At 41.5% G+C, this 19,221-nt stretch overlaps 1 protein-coding gene across 5 annotated transcripts in view; it reads left to right on the top strand.

Moving 5' to 3' along the window:
• LOC140741135 (tensin-2-like) overlaps positions 1–19,221 on the top strand; it is a 255,607-nt gene that overhangs the window by 127,875 nt on the left and 108,511 nt on the right. For all 5 annotated transcript variants that reach the window (XM_073070944.1, XM_073070945.1, XM_073070947.1 and 2 more), the window contains exon 3: positions 4,023–4,060. In XM_073070944.1, coding sequence (XP_072927045.1) covers positions 4,023–4,060 — 38 coding nt within the window. The remainder of the gene's footprint in view (positions 1–4,022; positions 4,061–19,221) is intronic.

Below are 19,221 nucleotides of genomic sequence, written 5' to 3' on the forward strand. Positions count from 1 at the left end.
AGTCAAGAAGCAAATGGAGATTGAAGTTGGCAGTAAGTTCTCCCAGTGGAAGCAAGTAGGATTGATTTTCAGTGTGCCTATTGCTGTCTGTCTCAAGCCCTGCTCGTGTGATCTGTTCAGATAGATATCCACTGAAGTGGTTGGTTTTCTGTGTGTGGTTGAGTCAAGCACGAATATATATGATCAAATATAGACCAAGACTGGGTAAGGACAGCAGACTTCTTTCCCTGAAAGACATTTGTGAATTGGATGGTAGTCCAATGGTTTTATGGACACGAGATTCTGCAGATGTTGAAAATCTTGAGCAACACATACAAAATGTTGGAGGGACTAAGCAAGTCAGGCAGCATCTATGAATGGAAATGAACAGTTGATGGTTTGGGCTGAGACCCTTTGTCATATCACTGTTGTTGATGTCAGCTTGTTATCTAGAATTACTTAATTAGTTCAATTTAAATTAACCAGCTACAGGATACAAATCCATGTCTCCAGCTTAACTGTTCTGGTCTTTTGTACCAGGCCACTATGGTGCTATATCCTTACTTATTTAAATTCTGTAAACTGTTAGAAGAGTTTTGGTGGTAGAGGTTGGAATTAAGCCCTTGGCTTTCCCCTTTATTAAACTTGTTTATTAAAGTGACTTTGAAAAGTGAGTAGGTTAACAAGGGAGAAAGACCTGAAAACACAAATGTCCCAGCTATGATTTAAAAGAGGTGGATTATAGAGGCTAACGTTGACCACTTGCTTAGCTGGTTCAACAGATTGGGGTATATTTATTGATAGGTTGAATGTAGAGAAATTGTTTCCTTTCTGGTTGAGTTCGGAACAAAGGGGCTTCAATCTAGGAAAACAACTGACACATCAAGCTTGAGACTTCTGAAGGAATTTCTTGATACAGCATTCAGGATGTTTTGTAGCGTGGTTGGAGCTGAAAATGTTGATAAATAGAAAAAGCTTTTTATTTCTATTGAGTCTTCCATGATTTATCAAAATACTTATTAACTAATGGAAAAACTCAGCAAATCAGGCAGTATTTGTGGAGAGACTGAATTAACCCTTCGGGTCAATGATTTTAATAGAACTGGAAAAGTTAGAAATAAATAATGTTCTAAGTTGCAGAAAATGGCTGGCGGCACAGAGAGAATGAAATGAAAGATTTGTTATCATAAATACTGGGTTCACAGAGATAATTTAAATTCAGTTAATGAAATAAATCTGGAATTAAAAATGAATTGAACTGACATGCATCATGAGATTTGTTGTTTACTGGCAGCAAAACATGAACATTGCAATACATAAACATTACTATAAGTTACAATAAGAAATATAGTAAATAAATAAGTACAGTAGTGCAAAATACTGAGGTATTGTTCATGGGTTCATGGACCGTTCAGAAACCTGATGTCAGAAGGTAAGAAGCTGTTCCTAAAATATTGAGTGTGTGTCTTCAGGTTCCTGTACCTCCTTCCTAGTGGTGGCAATGAGAAGAGGGCATGTTCCAGCTGGTGTGGATCCTTAATGATGGATGCTGTCCTGAGGCATTGCCTTTTGAAGATTTCCTTGATGGTGGAGAGGCTAGTGCCATGATGGAACTCGCAGAGTTTGCAACACTTTGCAACTTTTTATGATCCTGTGCCTCCATAACAGCCAGTGATGCAATCAGTCAGAATACTTTCTGTAGAAATTTGCTAGAGTCTTTGGTGACACACCAAATCTCCTTAAACTCCTAATGAAATACAGCCATCTTCATAATTGTATCAATATGTTGGGACCATGATAGATCCTCAGAGACGTTGACACAATCAGCAACTTGAAGCTGCTGACCCCTCAATGAGGACTGGTGTGTGTTCTCCTGACTTCCCCTTCCTGAAGTCCACAATTTGTTACTTGGTCATACTGACATTGAGTGCAAGGTTGTCATTGTGACACCACTCAACCAACAGATCTATCTCACTCCTGTATGCCTCCTCATCACCATCTGAGATTCTGTCAACAACAGTTGTGTCATTGGTGAATTGAAAGATGGTGTTTGAGCTGTGCCTAGCCAAACAGTCATGGGTGTAGAGAGCAATGCACACAAAATGCTAGAAGGACTCAGTAGGCCAGGCAGCATCTATGAAAAGAGTAAACAGTCGACATTTAGGGCCTAAACCCTTCATCAGGTCTGGAAGGAGAGATGAGAAATGTGTAAGAAGGTGGGGGGAGGGGAGGAAGAAGTACTAGGTGGTAGGTGAAACTGGGAGAGGGAAAGGAGGTGAAGTAAGAGAGCTGAGAAGTTAATTGGTAAAAGAGACAAAGGGCTGGAGGATGGGGAATCTGATAGGAGAGGTTAGAAGACCTTAAACGGTATTGCTATTATCCAGGTGATCCAAGATCGAGTGGAGAACCAGTGAGATTGCATCCACTGTTGACCTATTGTGACGGTAAGCAAATTGCAGCGGGTTCAGGTCCTTGCTTAGACAGGAGTTAATTCTAGCCATGACCAACCTCTCAAAGCACTTACATCAGTGTATATCAGCTTGTACTGTTAAAGTTTATATCAGTAGAATGGGGACCACTAAACCATTGAATTATAAAGCCACAAATATTTGGAGAGGCTTGATTGACACAAATGGAAGCCTGGAGAGGGAAGAAGCAGGAGAAACAGACCAACTAGAGGTTGAAGGAAGAGGAAAAGAAGAGATACTGAAGACTGCCAATTTCACTAGCCCATTGAAGGCAACATCCATTTCAATAGCATCTTTAATATAGTAAAATGTCCCCAGGTCCTCTCTGGGAGTGATCTTGGAGGTTTGTAAAAATGATTAGTGAGAGAGAAAGGACACAAAGGATTGAAAGCAAGAATGAGAATTTTTTTAAACAGAGAATTTCTTAATTAGGTGTCAGGATGGGACTGGTATGATATCAATGTGAGCTAAGGTACACACAGCTGGGTTCTGGATTTGCTGAGGAAGGAAGTGGAAAGGTCAGGGTTGTCTTGTGTAAAATGAATCAGAGGATCCTTGTGGAAGAGGATTTCAGCAACGGAGGCAAGGAAGAGTGGAGTTGTGCAACTTTACAGAGGTGGGAATGGTGTATTTTAGTAATAGCGTGGATGGACAGAACCCACCTTGCAAGTTTTGTCAATAGTGTACAGTACTCTTGTTTCAGTCAGCCAGTGGCCTGGGAGAGATAAGGAGGCCCTCACTGGGATTTTGCCGTGAGTAGCTGAAAACTGGTTTTCCAGCTCGCATGCCAGAGGCAGAAGGAAGACCTGGCATACACACAGCAGAGCAGAATTCTAATTAACAAGACAAAGAAAGGAAATGACATATAATGACCTTTAATAGAGTATGAACTCACTAATCGTATTTACAGAGTGCTAGCTGAGAGGTTCCTTCCACTGACAATTTATGATCTGCCACAGAACTAATGACTAAACTAGACCACAGTTCCATACTGTAAATGGTACATAGTGTCTACTCTAGCTGGGTTTTGAAGGCCAGTTTTACTAGGATTGAATCTGACCAGATCCTGTTGTTTACCAGATTGTAAATAGTCACCATCTTGTACTGCTTCTGTGCCACTGAGAACAACAGTTCCGTGGTCCCTGCAACTGCCTCTTCAGAATTTTGCTCTCTGGGCATGTATTGTGAGGTCTCAACCCAACAGACACTTGAAAATTGGGTGCCTGATTATATAACAGGCATGGGAGATGATATTAACAAATGCACTTTGCATATGAAATGAATGCAGCCCTAATATTGGTGGCTTTAAGTGATTCTTTTCCAATAATCCTGAATCAGAAAAGTGAACCCAATAGATTGAGACCTGAAGTGGGGGAAGGAAAGAATCAGGTTTATTACCACTGATGTGTCATGAAACGTTATTTTGTGACAGCAGCACTGTGCAATACATAAAAATTACTATAATTTACAATAAGAAAAGTTTGAAAAAGTGATTGACCAATGATTACAGTCTACAATCTTATCTAGAACTTAATTTCCTCAATGATTGACACATTTTTTTTCTTTCTCCTCCAGTCTGCAAGTTAGCAAGTCACAAGAAATGTGAATCCAAGGTAAGATGTTGCTTTATTTGATATGCTCACTTGGTTAGCTATTTGAACAGACAAATTTTCTGATGTTTGGCATTGTTGATTTAATTCTGTAAACTCCTGTCATCCTCCCTGATAAACACTTAAAAGTGGCCACACAGATGTTTGTATCTGATTTTTGACATGCACAGGCAAAATTACTGCAGATGCTGGAAATCTGAGATACGATTGAAATACTAGAAACTTTCAGAAGTTCAGTCAGCATCTGTAGAGAGAGAAAACAGGATTAACATTTGATTGATGACCTTTCATCAGAACATTCGTCTGATTAAAAGTCTTTGATATGAAACATTGACTCTATTTTGCCCTTCACAGATGTAGCCTGATCTGCTGAGCATTTCCTAAATTCCTTGTTTTCATTACCCTCAAATATTCTCACTCTCTGTTTTCTCCTTAATTACGTTTTAGTCTATTACTTAGCAGCTTTTGTAGTCATGTGCTTGTATTTTATTCTCATTAAATGTGTGGAGATCGATGGGTGGAATTAACCCGCAGTGGCTTCTTCTGTCCAAGTCTTTAGCTCCTGCAGTGGCATCAGGATGCAAGGATGTTTTCTGTGCTTGTAGTCCTCAAGACAACATAGCAAGCCAGATGCTCAGTGCCATGGCCAAACACCAGTCAGCATGCAGGTGACTTTAAAGTATTTTAGGTGCTCATGATCAACTGGCAAATAGTATGGTGTTTGTCTTGTTGACCTGGATTTTCTTTCTAACAGCCATTGACTTCAAATTGGAACTTAGCACTAGACTGAAATGCATTACTCCTGTAGGCTGAAGATGACAATTGAACACTGCTTTTAGATCAGTTATTTATAGTAAGAGACAAAGTTTGGTGTGTGTTAGGACAAAGGCTCATGGGAAGAATGGCTGGACTACCGAACAGCATGGACAACTGTGAACACAGCTGCAGAGATTCAATCACAGTTAGTGATCTGCAGCCACAAATTCATCACGTGGAAACTCTCTTTTGAATTGTGTCTCACCCTGGGCAACATCAAAGCTGCCAAATGTTCCCATATTAATTGCTTATAACACAGCTTATTTTCCTTTCAATTTGTTCAAGCCAGTTTAAATGTTTTAAGAAGTTTATGAGGAGGTCCGGCTTGTCTAAAGAGTTTTCTGCAGTGAGTTTTTTTTTGCCTTCTGTATCTCTTGTTTCTTTCCAAATTAACAGATTGCCTGTGAATGGATACTGGTAGATGTTCTACATTTTAACCCCTTGACCGCCAGTCCTATCAGCTTCCACACTCTTCCAAGGATAAATACTTGACTCTCTTCCTATAGTCTGTTACTATTTCTAATCTCCAATTCCTCTTCCAAACCCTCCCTACAAATACCGGAGCAGGTTTTATTATTTTGGATATGGTATATTGCAGGTGTGATGGAATTAAATTTGTAAAACCAAAATGTAGCCAAAAGGATCAGATCCCTGTTTGCCACAGCTGGCTGTCTACTGTACTGCATGATCAGTGCACCACAACTACAGCAAGCCCTGGCTCCAGAAGTTGCACTGTCCCACTTTCCAGTCATCATTAACTACAGTAACATAGAAGTTAAATTGCTAGGCTTACATCCAGAGATCTTGACTACTGAGCCAGATGTTTGAGTTTGAATCACACCACAGTCACTGGAGAAAGTATTATTCAAGTAATTAAACAAATCTGGTTTAAAGAAAATCTGATGACAGTAATCACATGGATTATTGTAAAAATCCCACCTGATTCACTAAAGGGAATAAATTAATGTTGTTACCTAGTCTGGCCTATATGTTATTCCAGGCCAACAGCAAGTTCCCTTTTGTAAATAACTCAGGAATCCACTCACTTCAGATGCAATTAGGAATAGTTAAGTCATGGTGGATCCTGCCAGTGATGTCCACACCATGAAGGATGAATTAAAAGAGCTGAGGAAACAGTACAGAGTGGATTATGGGGGTATTTGTACCCCCATTTTATATATATATAAATATATATACACATACACACACACACACACACACACACACACACTATATATATATTGCTTAAAGAATTTGTAGTTGGCTGCTGCACATTCTGAGACCTGCAAAGTGTTACTGGGGGGCTTGCAGTAACTTTGGCTCCTGCTATCATGTGAAAATTCCATGTTTTCAAAGCTGTACAGGACACTGTTCTCTGGAGTTTAAATTTAATCTCCAACCACCAGCAAGCTGGAAATCTGAATCATTTCCTCCTCCAGAATTCCATCAGGCATGCCCATTCCCAGGCTGGCCCTGGCCAAGACTGTCCACCAATTAGCTAAGCAATTTAATTGCTGCTGTCTCCCTATTTAAGGCCCTTAGAGGATTTGCCACTGATCAGCAATGTAGAGAGGGGTGGAGGGAACAAAATGGCAGTAAAAATAGAGTTGAGCAACAAGTGGGATAAAGTATTTGCCAATTTGACATAGCTGAATGCCTTGGAGAATTCATTAACAAAAAAAAAGTTTTTTTAATTCTGAGTCCAGCTATCTTGACTGTTGTACTGTGTGACAAATGTGCTGTCTTCTTGGAGGTTTCCTCCTGATCAAGAGAACATAAACACAAGAGATTCTGGAAATCTAGAGCAACAAACAAAATACTGGAACAACTCAGCCTGTCCGGCAGCATCCATGGACAGGAATAGACAATTGACGTTTCAGGCTGAGACCTTTCATCAGGACTGGAAAGGAAAGGAGCAGATGCCAGAATAAGGTGTGGGGGGAGGGGATGAAGTACAGAATGAGGAAGATTGGAGGACCACTTTGTCGAGCACCTTCGCTCTGCCTGATGCAAAAGGCAGGATCTGCTGGTGGCTACGCATTTCATTTTGACTTCCCATTCACATTCTGACATGTCTGTCCAAAGCATCTTCTACTGCCACAATGAGCCAAACTCAGTTTAGAAGAGCAACACCTCATATTGTGTTTGGGTAGTCTGCAATCTAACTGCATGAACGTCAATTTCTCTAACTTCCAGTAATTTCTCCGCCTCCCTCATTCTGTCTTTTTCCATTCCTTATTCTGGTTGCCCCTTCTCCTCACCCGCTCATCACCTCTGTTTGGTGCCCCACCTCCTTCCCTTTCTTCTATGGTCCACTGTCCTCTCCTACCAGATTCCTTCTTCTTTAGCCCTTTACCTTTTCCACCTATCACTTCCCATCTTATCACTTTATCCACCCTCCCCCTAACCTGATCTCATCTATCACCTGCCAGCTTGTACTCCTCCTCCTCCTCCCCCCAACTTCTTATTCTGGCTTCTGCCTTCTTCCTTTCCAGTCCTGGTGAAGGGTCTCGGCCTGAAGCATCAATTGTTTATTCCCCTCCATAGATGCTGCCTTGCTGAATTCCTCCAGCATACTTTGTGTGTTTTTGTTCCCTAATTTGGCTCCTTTCATCGCCTGTGGTAATATGATAAATTGGTCAACTGTATATGGCTGTTGTTAGTAGATAGACAAGTCTGGCTTCCACAGCACTCCCCCACTCCCTTGCCTAACCCCTCACAAGTCTCACAGACCCTATATCCCTCCCTTCCCTTCGGCTGCTCTACCTAGTAGTCTATTTAGGAACCAATGAAACAACAATGAGGACTTAAAAACAGAAGGGATTGTGGGTTCAAGTCCCACTCCAAAGACTAGAGTACAAAAGTTAAGGCCAACACTTCAGTGTGGTATTGAGGGAAATACTATGCTGTTGGATGAGGCCCTACCTGTTATTTTGGACACTATTTTGAAGTACAGCAGTAGGGGAAGTTTTCTGTGGGGTCTTGGCCAACATTTATCCTCTCATCAACATCATTAGAACAGATGTCTTGGTCATTGTCACACTGTGGGAGCATAGTAAGGTACTCCAATAATTTTGGAACATCATTAGGGTATGGAAATGTAATCCCTTCTTGCTTTGAATTAATAGCTCTGATGGGGTTCTTCTAGATACATATTTATATTTAAATAAAGAAATGAAGTTTTAAATTTTCTTTATAATTTCGGTTGAAGGAAAAAATGGAAGCAGTTGTCAAAGGAGAAATGACTAAAACCTTCAAGAAGAAATCCTTGCAGGGCTTTGGGGAGTGGAACTAATTGAATTACTCAATAAAGGAGACAGCACAGGTGGGTGTAAAGGTCTCCTCCTGTGCTGGATCATTCTATGATTCTAAATATTACATAGTCCAGTTTGATGTCCTTTCCACCCCTCTACAGGGTCTATAATACAATGCTCTGGAGACTTACCCCAGTCACATCTGTCGACCATGCCTGTAGACCCAAGGAGTGATGAAGGCTATTGAAAGCATTGCTGAGTTACTCCTAAGTTAAAGCTGCTACCACTTCCACATATACATTCAGTTGTCACTTTTTTAGGTACACCTGTACACCTGCTCATTAATGTATATATCTCATCAGCCAATCATGCTACTCAATGCATAAAAGCATGGTCAAGAGGTTCAGTTGGAATGGATGGGTACTTGGATTTTCAGTTGGATGTTGAGTTTAGTAAAGCAAAGGATGAGGCTGCTCTTAGAAGGTGTTCTCAGGCACGGGGGGGGGGGGGTGGGGGGTGGTATTGGTAGAGAGGTCAGGAAATTACAAAGAAGACTGAGGTAGTGAACAGGAGATGGTATTGGGTGATAGGAATTGTATGGAGGAAGGCATATGGAAGGTTTCTGGGAAATGAAAAAACAAGCAGTGTATTGAGGATTGTAGTGACTTATTGTCCAGTGATGAATGCAAAAGACAGGATTTAAATAAAGGATGGAACAAAGAGTTTAAGGTATTGCTGAGTTTTGAGACCTGTTTCTGATATCAATGAGATTAGATTAACTGAAGATTTGAAAAAAAAATTAGGAGATATTGTGGGTGAAAAACCTTTAAGAGACAAGACACTCTTAGTGTTTTGTAAAGATGGTAAGCAATGTTACAATGATTTGCAGTTAAAGGCTGTGAGAGGAATAAAAGGAACACCAAGGAATTATTTCGAACAACAATGATTTGAGGGAGTAATCACAGGTATGTCTCTAGATAGCTTATTAGTGTTGATTAAATTTGATGAAAAAAGTTGCCAGATAGGGTTAATTTTGGTTATATGAATTTTATGGTTCAAGTCTATGTGCTGCCCCCTCTGAAATGTATTCAGTACCAGAAGTTTGGTCATGTAGCAGCTGTGTGTAGGGGTAAAAAGTGGTGTTGTCGATGTGCTGGAGAACATAATTATGGTAATTGTGAAGAAGGCATTAGTCCAAAATGTAGCAATTGTGGAGGGGAACATAGCTGTGCTTATGCAGGGTGTCCTGTATATAAGGACACACTGGAAGTGCAGTGTATTAGGCTGGAAATTGGCATTACATATGCAAAGGCTCTGCAGAAAGTACAGAAGGCGGTGTCAATGGGACCTATTAATATCCAGAGTACAGATAGATTACAGTCAGTGTGCGAAGGCATGATTTTATAACAAAGGATTCGTTGATTGTTGATAAAGTAAAATTTGTTACTCTCGTGGCAAACTAAAAGACAGAAAAAATTAATATTGTATTAAAGCCTGCAGAAAAACATCAGGAGATAAAAGACTTAACTCTAGAAGTTATTGAAGATGCTTCACAAGGAAGGGTAAATAATATTCAGTCTTCAAAGAAAAGTTGTTGATGCTTTTTTCTTGACTTTTTTTCCTTTTTTCTGTTACAATGGAATGCTAGAAGTTTGTTAGTTAATGGTCCGAGAAGGGTTGTTAATGTATTTTTCCTTTTGTTTTTATCTCACAATGGAATGCTAAACATTTTTGTTAGCTAATGGTCAGGGGATTTTAATGCTCATAAGTACTATGTGGGGTTGTAATGACACAAATGTGAAAAGGATGGTGGGGAGGACTTTCTAGAAGGAAAGTATTTGGTGTGCTTGAATGATGCTCAGTAGGCGGCGGTAATGCTCCTTACATTGGTCTGCCAACTGCCATTAAACATTACCAGAAGAAGAAGAGGTTCATTTTTTACGACTAACACCAGAATGGGGAAGAAATGTGATCTAAGTGACTTTGATCATGTAATGTTTGTTGGTGCCCCAGATGGGGTGGTTCGAATATCTCAGAAACTGCTGATCTCCTGGGATTTTCATTGACAACAGAATTTACAGAGAATGGTGCAAAAAACAAAAAATAAATCCAGTGAGTGCCGTTGTTAATGAGAGGGGTCAGAGGAGAATGGCCAGAGAAGTTCAAGCTGGCAGGAGGGCGACAGTAACTCAGATAACCACACTTCACAACAGTGGTGTGCAGAAGAGAATCTCTGAACGCACAACACAACAAACCTTGAAGTGGATGGGCTACAGCAGCGGAAGACCACGAACATACACTCTGTGGGTACTTTATTAGGTACAGGAGGTACCTAATAATGTGGCCACTGAGTGTATGTGTTTTGGGGAGTTATTTTGTTTTCAGTTGGTAGCCCTCTCACCTTTTAAGTCAGAAGTTTGTGAATTCAACTCCCACTTCAGAGACCAAACACAGAAGTCCAAGCAGTACACAGAGAATGCTGTGCTGTTAGACAAGCTGACTTTCAGATGAAACATTAAATTGAGCCCCCATCCGCACCTTAAGGTTACAAAAATGTACCCCTTCACACTGGATTAAAGAAAATGCCTATCCCTTTTTGTGTTGCTATGTTTTGATTGCAGTTCACACATAGCAATTTAGAGTTTACCAAATAGTATCTCTAGTGAGCATGTCATGCAATTAATGATCATTCCTAGATTTCACACCAAGTGAATTTGGTGGTAATGTACAACATAGTCTAGATAGGGCAGTAATGTAAACTGATTTATAGCAAGGCAACTGTGCAGCTTTTTTATGGATTCTTTAATCCACTGAATCTATTAACTCTTGCAGTTTGAATGGTGGCTATCTGATTTCACTGTGTAGTTTGCTGTGATGTTTGAGGCAAATATATTTAATGGGTTGTAGAATATTGACAGTAGGTTTTCAAAAAGTTATAGTTGTACAGCCTCTCAGAGAACCCATGATATTCACTCAGCCTTGGAACTATTGCATGACTTAATCATCAGGAAAAGCATCAGAATAAAATCTTATCTGTACATTTGCTTATGTTAGCAGAGGAACACTGATTCGGATCCCAAGTACTAGCCCAGGGGTGCCTCACAGTTCAAGAAGTTGTCTTGGATTTTTTATCCATCTGCAGCAACTTCCTTGCTCTTGACCTCCTTTGTGGTTTGCTCCTTCACAAATCACCATCCTTCTAACCAACTCACTGTTTAATATCCCAGGGCCAAGGCAGCAAACATTTCTGGTAGGTAGTAAAGATTTCCAGGGAGTTTGCACTGAAAGGGCTCGCGGTTACTGGGCTGAGCAATGTAACAGGCTTGAAGAACAAGAACTCTGAGCAGGAAGAGAAAATTAGACTTTTGTGTAAGATCACGGCTGGTTACTTTATCCTTCCCATTCAATTCCACCGCTTCTTTAGTTCACACAGTGGATAGAAACTGTGTATTTCAATGATTTGCCTAGATGGAGATTAAGAATGAGAATGCCAAAGGTTCACAACCTTCTGAGTAAAGAATATTCCCCACTTCTCAGCCTGTTAGGGATTCTGGTAGTGTCGTGGTTAGATTATTGGCCAAGATCCAGAGTTCTGGATAACTAATCTGGACATGAGTTCAGCTCTTACTGTGGTAGCTAGAGAATTTAAATTTAAATAATTAAATATATCTGCATTTTAGACCATAAGTTCATAAGTGATGGGAGCAGAATTAGGCCATTTGGCCCGTCGTCTGCACCATGGCAGATCCATTTTCCCTCTCAACCCCATTCTCCTGCCTTCTCTCTGTATCCTTTCAAGCCCTGACTAATCAAGGATCTATCAACTGCCACCTTAAATAGATCCAATGACCTGGCCTCCACAGCCACCCGTGGCAGTGAATTTCACAGATTCACCACCCTCTGGCTAAAGAAATTTTTCTTCATCTGTTCTAAATGGACGTCCCTCTATTCTGAGGCTGTGCCCTCTGGTCCTAGACTTCCCCATTATAGGGAACATCCTCTCCACATCCACTCTGTCTATGCCTTTCAACATTCAATGTTTCAATGAGATTTCGCCCCCCCCCCATTCTTCTAAATTCCAGAACCATCAAACTCTTCTCATACAATAATCCTCTCATTCCCTGAATCATTCTCGTAAACCACCTCTGAACCCTCTCAAATATCAGCACAACCTTTCTTGGATATGGGGCCCAAAACTGCTCTCAATTCCCCAAGTGAGATCTCACCAGTGCCTTATAAAGTCTCAACATTAGATCTTCGCTTTTGTATTCTAGTCCTCTTGAAATGAATGCTAACATTGCATTTGCCTTCCTCACCATTGACTCAACTTGCAAGTTAATCCTTAGGGAATCCTGCATGAGAACTCCCAAGTCTCTCTGCACCTCAGATTTTTGAATTTTCTGTCCGTTTAGAAACTAGTCTGCACTTTTGTTCCTTCTACTAAAGGCCATGACTATACGCTTCCCAATCTGTCACTTTGCCTATTCTCCTACTCGGTCTAAATCCTTCTGCAGACTCCCTGCTTCCTCAACACTACCTATCCTTTCACCTATCTTCGTATCATCCGCAAACTTGGCCAGAAAGCCATCAATTCCTTCATCCAAATCAATGACATATAATGTAAAAAGAATCGGTCCCAACATTGATCCCTGTGGAACACCACTAGCCATTGGCAGCCACCAGAAAAGGCCCCCTTTATTCCCACTCTTTGCCTCCTGCCAATCAGCCACTGCTTTATCTATGCTAGTATCTTTCCTGTAATGCCATGGGCTCTTATCTGGTTTAGCAGCCTCATGTGAGGCACCTTTTCAAAGGCCTTCTGAAAATCCAAATAAACAACATCAGATGTTTCTCCTTTGTCTATCCTGCTTGTTATTTCCTCAAAAATTTATTTTTTAAGTAAAAGGTAACCAGTAATGATAACCATGAGAAGTACTAGATTGTCCATTTAAAAACTAATCTGGTTCACTGATGTCCTTTTGGGAAAGAATTCTGCCATCTTAACCAGTCTGGTCTCTGTGTGATTCCACACCACAAATATGGTGAACTCTTAACTGCACTTAAGTCAATGATATTTTTTTTAAAATCAAAATTAGCAAAGTTCTGAGACTTAATTCCAGTTCAGGGAACATTTACACTTGTCCAATCAAGCCCTGTCAGAATTTCATGAGACTGGAATCTGAAGTGAGGTCCTTACCTACAAGTAGGACAAATACTGCCAAGCCTGCTTTGAGGAGCCTCATCTGCAGACCCTACCAGGTTGTACATTGGTTGATGAATGGTATTTTACTGAGGAAAAGCTCCCACTGCGGAAAAAGAAAACTTCTCAAAATGAGTGAAGGAGATTAAAATATCCAGGAGATGACTGAAATATTATAGATAGTAATCAAAACCCAAACTGCTGCACTCCAAGTACTGACACACGGCCAGATCTAGCCAAGTAACCATCACTCAAATGTGTTTTGCATTCCTGATATCATCCCCAATTCCTATTATGTTATTTATTCTAATTGGAACATTATTATCAGTTCCAGATGTTGGAGTTTGATGATATATAGTTCAAAAGGCCACAACGTATGAGTGACTGGGAATGTATAACCTGTCTGAACTGTTTCCAGTTTCACTTAAAAGCAACATTCTAGAGATGAAAAAAATGTGCATTTTAATGATTAATGCATCTTCAGGCAAAGGCTTAATCTTCATTTACTCCACAACTTTTCAAGTCACATTTTGCAAAAGATGGTGGCAGCCCAGCACTGAGATCCCTCTGCTTATTTGATGCATTGGCCCAGATATGGCAGTGAGAATCCTGGTAAACCTGTCACCATTTTCTGTTACTACAGAGTGATTGCATGGGTGTGATTAAGCCATGAAATCTAGAGGTTGCTCACAAAGGTGTTTTCTCTAGAAACAGCATGCAGACGAGAGACTTGGCTTTCAGCTCATTACAAGGCATGCCTTGTGATGTTCTCTTACCATAGAAGGTCAGGCCTTATTGAATCAAGTACAGGAGAATTTTTAATAGCAGAATTGATGCACCATCAATAACTCTCTCTGAGACGTGAAGTCGAGGTATCGGCTTTTATTGACTGGAAGAAAGAACAAGCAGTAGTTGACCACCATACTACATCCTGGAGAATGAGGGCCGGGCTCAGGCCTCAATCGCCTTTATACCGGGGTCTGTGGGAGGAGCCACAGGAGCAGTCAGCAGAGGGCGTGTCCAGACAGGTATATGTAGTTCACCACAAGAATAAATTGTAATCGGAGCCAAACCAGAGGTAGACCATCTTGTAGCATAGTGTGATGGTGTGCTCGTCACAGCTTGGAGCTTAATGCTATCAAGACAGTGGAAACGAGGATTGACTTCTGCTGACAACCCCCTACCTGCCTCCCCCACCCCCCCTTGGAAGTTAATGGTCAGGCTGTGTCTGGGGTTGAGTCATTCAAACTCCTGGGGTCTACCATTACCTATAAATACATTGAAGTGGGGCAGGCACATTACACTCATCACGAGGAAAGCCCAGCGAAGATTGCTCTTCCTACACCAGCTTAGGAAACTTAACGTCTCAGGGTGTATCCTGATGAATTTTTATTCCGCCATCGTTGACAGTGTTGGGACCACCTCTATCACTCTCCGTCCGCCGCCTCCTCACTCTCCAAGTCCAGATTGCAGTGAGCCACTCATTAGAGAAAATTACTGATATTAGGAGACCTGTTCATTGCCAGGACAAAGAAAAGAGCTGAAAAGTTTACTGCTGACTCCACCCACCCTAACAGTCACCTATTCACCAAATTGCCATCGGGGAGACGCTGCAAGTTGATCACCACCAGGGCTACACATCCTCTCTGAAGTTTCTTTCTTGTAGCTGTCCAGCTTCTCAACAAAATTCACTCAGGTGTAATACTCTAACTGTCCCTGCACAACATCAGTTAAATGCTCTTTCCTGCTCTCCTTGTTCTGTTGATAATTATTGAGTCTGTTCGTGTGGTCACGTTTATTTAAGATGTTTGCACATGTGACTGTTCTGCTACTTGTTGACTGCTCGTGACTATTTGCACTATTGTCCTGTAAACTGTTGGTTGCTATTGTGTTGTCTGTCAATTCTGGCATGCTTCACATACTGCCCATAAAGTGATTCGGATTCTGAAACAATCTCTCTGGTGGGGTGGGAAAAATGCATCTTTCTGTTTTGTCACCAGCAGTGTCTCTAGGATGAAGCTCGATTGGACTCCACTGGGCTTAGTGACCTGGTCAGCACATCCCTAAAACAGATAATCTGAGTCATTCTGTCGTATTGCTGCATATGGATCTTGCTGTGTGCAAACTAGCTGTCACATTGTCTTGAACTACACTGGCAAAGTACCGGTAGTCCAATGGGTGTTAAGCACATTAAGACAGCCTTAAATGAATGTAACAGATCCTATAGTGACACACACACCTTTCAAAGAGCCACTGACCAACTGCCTTGACTCCTTATAGCTACAGGCTAACCTGCAGTCATAAGGCTTCCAGGCCTGTCAACCATTATAGAGAGGACGGGGGAGAGGAAACTGATGTTTACACTGATAATTTTGTGCAAAAAAATAGTTGCTGCAATGAGGGAAGGTTGATGACCCATTCCCTGGAACCCTCTCCAGTTATGGCCCAGTTTAAAAATCTTGCTCTTCCCCTGGAAATTCTGGAAATGTCAAGCTGTGCATGTTCAAAGTGAATAAGTCCAGCTGCTGCTGGAGAAGATAGAGCCAGGATGCTGAATACTGAGGAGGGGTGAGATCATATGGTTTGCAGGCCCAGCTTACTCCTCCAGGCACCTCTAGCTGGGGGCTGGATAAAGCAAATGAAATTTTCAAAGAATGTATTTTTTAAAGCATTACCTGTTTCTCAACAGGCTGTCTCAGAGTTTATAATTCGTTTTGGAAGATTAGATTACACTCTATATATCCAAACATAGCAAACTGATAACCGGCTGGAAAATGAAGGCTTTGTAATGCATCAAGTGATAGACTCCAGAAAATTACCAGGTTCTAGTCTCTGCTGGTGTCAGTCAAGGAGAGAAGTGTAAAATTTAAGACTCGGTGTTGTTCATCTGGGAATATAACAAGAGGCAACAGGAGGCCTGTAAATCACAATGATATTTGAACCCATTGCTGAGGGCAGCATTGTCAAGTGTGCTATTCTCTAGGCAAATCCCTTTGCTTTGTGCTCTCCTTTTGGAACTGCACACCACATGGTACCAGTAGAGCTGCAGGAGAACTCCACAGCCTCCTCCCAATGCCAAGAGGCTGCTTTCCCAGCTCGGCAGTCCCTGTCTTTATGAATTGTGAAGTAGGTTCAAGGGGCTGAATGGCCTTCTGCTATTATTTCTTATGTTCTTGTATCTTGGAGAACACTTGACTCTCATTAATGGCCACATTAATAAAAACAAGTTAGTCAGCCATCTTCTTGCCACTTGTGAGATCTTGCTATGCAGAACACAACAATCAGACTGATGGTCTTAATAGTCTTGGCATACAACTGGAATTCCTCTCTGCTCTGTCTTTACCCATATATTCCAAACAAGTTAACAACGCCAGTAAATTAGCAAAGTGAGGAATTTCAAATACATTTAGATTAATGACTTTTCAAACCCTCTACATTTCAGCATAACTATTGATTCTAGCTTTTTATGTTCTACATTTATTTAAGCAAATGAATTTAAATTCCTCAGCTGGTATGTTGGAATTTGAACTCAAGTCTAGAATTTGTTGCATACTAGTCCAATAACAGAACCACTGTGGTATTGTACAGTAGCATAGTGTTAGGAATACACTTCAAGCCCTTACTATGAACTCCTGGAATGCACAAGTATTGAATTTTAGAAAATCTATGAACAGAAAGCGACTTGGCCTGTTGTGTCTGTTTCAGTTGAAAATTCATCAAGTGAATCAAATTCAAAAACATTGCGGATGCTGGAAAACCTAAAATAAAAAAAAATGCTGGAAATACTGAACAAGTCAGGCTGTATGTGTAGGAAGAGAGAAAAATTAACATTTCAGGTTGAAGCAACACACACGAAATGGTGGAGGAACTCAGCAGGTGAGGCAGCAGCTATGGAAAAGAGCACAGTTGATGTTTTGGGCCGAGACCCTTCAGCAGGACTGGAGAAAAAAGCTGAGGAGTAGATTTAAAAGGTGGGGGAGAGAGAAACACAAGGTGATAGGCGAAACTTGAAAGGGGGAGGTATGAATTAAAGAGCTGGGAAGTTGATTGGTGAAAGAGATGCAGGGTTGGAGAAGGGGAATCTGATAGGAGAGGACAGAAAGCCATGGAAGAAAGAAAAGGGGGAGGAACACCAGAGGGAGGCAAGGAGATAAAGTGAGAGAGGGAAAAGGGGATGGGGAATGGTGAAGGAGGGGGGCATTATGCCCTTGTCCATTCATCCTTCCCCGCTGATCTCCCTCTTGGCACTTAACCTTGCAAGCGGAACAAGTGCCACACTTGCCCCTACACCTCCTCCCTCACCACCATTCAGGGCCCCAAACAGTCCTTCCAGGTGAGGCGACACTTCACCTGTGAATCTGTTGGGGTCATATACTGTGTCTGGTATGACCTGCTGTATATTGGGGAGACCCAATGTAGATTGGGAGACCGTTTCACCGAGTACCTATGCTCCATCCACCAGAAGAAGTGGGATCTCCCACCTGTTTTAATTCCACTTCCCATTCCCATTCTGATATGTCAGTCCATGGTCTCCTTTACTGTTGCAATGAGGCCACATACAGGTTGGAGGAACAATACCTTGTATCCCATCTGGGTAGCCTCCAAACTGATGGCATGAACGTTGATTTTTTGAACTTTAGTAATGTCCCCCTCCCCCCTTTACCATCGCCCATCCTTATTTCCCTCTCTTACCTTCTCTCCTTGCCTGCCCATCACCTCCCTCTGGTGTTCCTCCCCCTTTTCTTTCTTCCATGGCCTTCTGTCCTCTCCTATCAGATTCCCTCTTCTCCAGCTCTGTATCTCTTTCACCAATCAACCTCCCAGCACTTTACTTCACCCCTCCCCCTCCCAGGCGGTTCCCATCACTTGGCAGTTCTTTCTTCCTTCCTCCCACCTTTTAAATCTACTCCTCAGCTTCTTTTCTCCAATCCTGCTGAAGGGTCTTGGCCTGAAACGTTGACTGTACTTTTTTCTATAGATGCTGCCTAGCCTGAGTTCCTCCAGCATTTTGTTTGTGTTGCTCCTAAAGTTGTAGTTGACTTGAATCTGCCATCTTGTGGTCAGAATTGGGATCATAGGTTGAGGTGTTGAAAAGATCTGTGGTGTTTTGGGGAAAATGTCTGTTTTACCTTCAGATGGTACATTTCCATTTTGTAAATTCCATGTAATTCCACTTCCCCGTCACTGTCTTGTGATTCCTGCTGAAAGCTGAGCAAGTGAAAATTAGGACAATGATCAGATAAGATCTTAGCTGTAGTGCTCCTAGATAGTTCCTTACAATCAAAAATAACTTACTTTCACTCCAGTTCTGATGTACTGATGAATGTGGGATCCATAGCCTCAATCACAGACAGGGCAAGACGCATTTGATGAGTCAGGCGGGTAGTTTAGGAGGTATTGCTACCTCTGTGAATGGGTTTGAAGTTCTTTGTTCTATCCAGTATACTTTTCATTATTTTGAGTGTTATGGACCAGTGGTTCCTATGAATCATTGAGAATGTTGAATCTTTGTACCAAGGAGGCTTTGACAATATCCTTGACACATTTTCTACATCCTCTAGGGATAATCTTTCTGTGGAGCAGGGGTTACATGAGTTCAAGGACTCATCTGTGGATCTGAATGAATACACTATGGTTGTCACAGACTTTATTAAAACAGTCATAGATGAGTGTGTCCTCACAAAATCATTCAGCGTCTTCCCCAACCAGAAGCCCTGGATAAACCATCTGATCCACAATCTGCTGAAGGCCAGGTCTTCAAGTTTGGAGACTAAGAAATTTACAAAAGGTCCAGGTACAATATCTCCGGAAAGCCATCTCATGGGCAGAGTGGCAATTCTGGACTAAACTTGAAACAATGAAGGATGCTCGACAGTTGTAGCAGGGCTTGAATG

The sequence above is a fragment of the Hemitrygon akajei genome, chromosome 18 (genome assembly GCF_048418815.1).
Source record: "Hemitrygon akajei chromosome 18, sHemAka1.3, whole genome shotgun sequence".
Lineage (NCBI taxonomy): Eukaryota > Metazoa > Chordata > Chondrichthyes > Myliobatiformes > Dasyatidae > Hemitrygon > Hemitrygon akajei.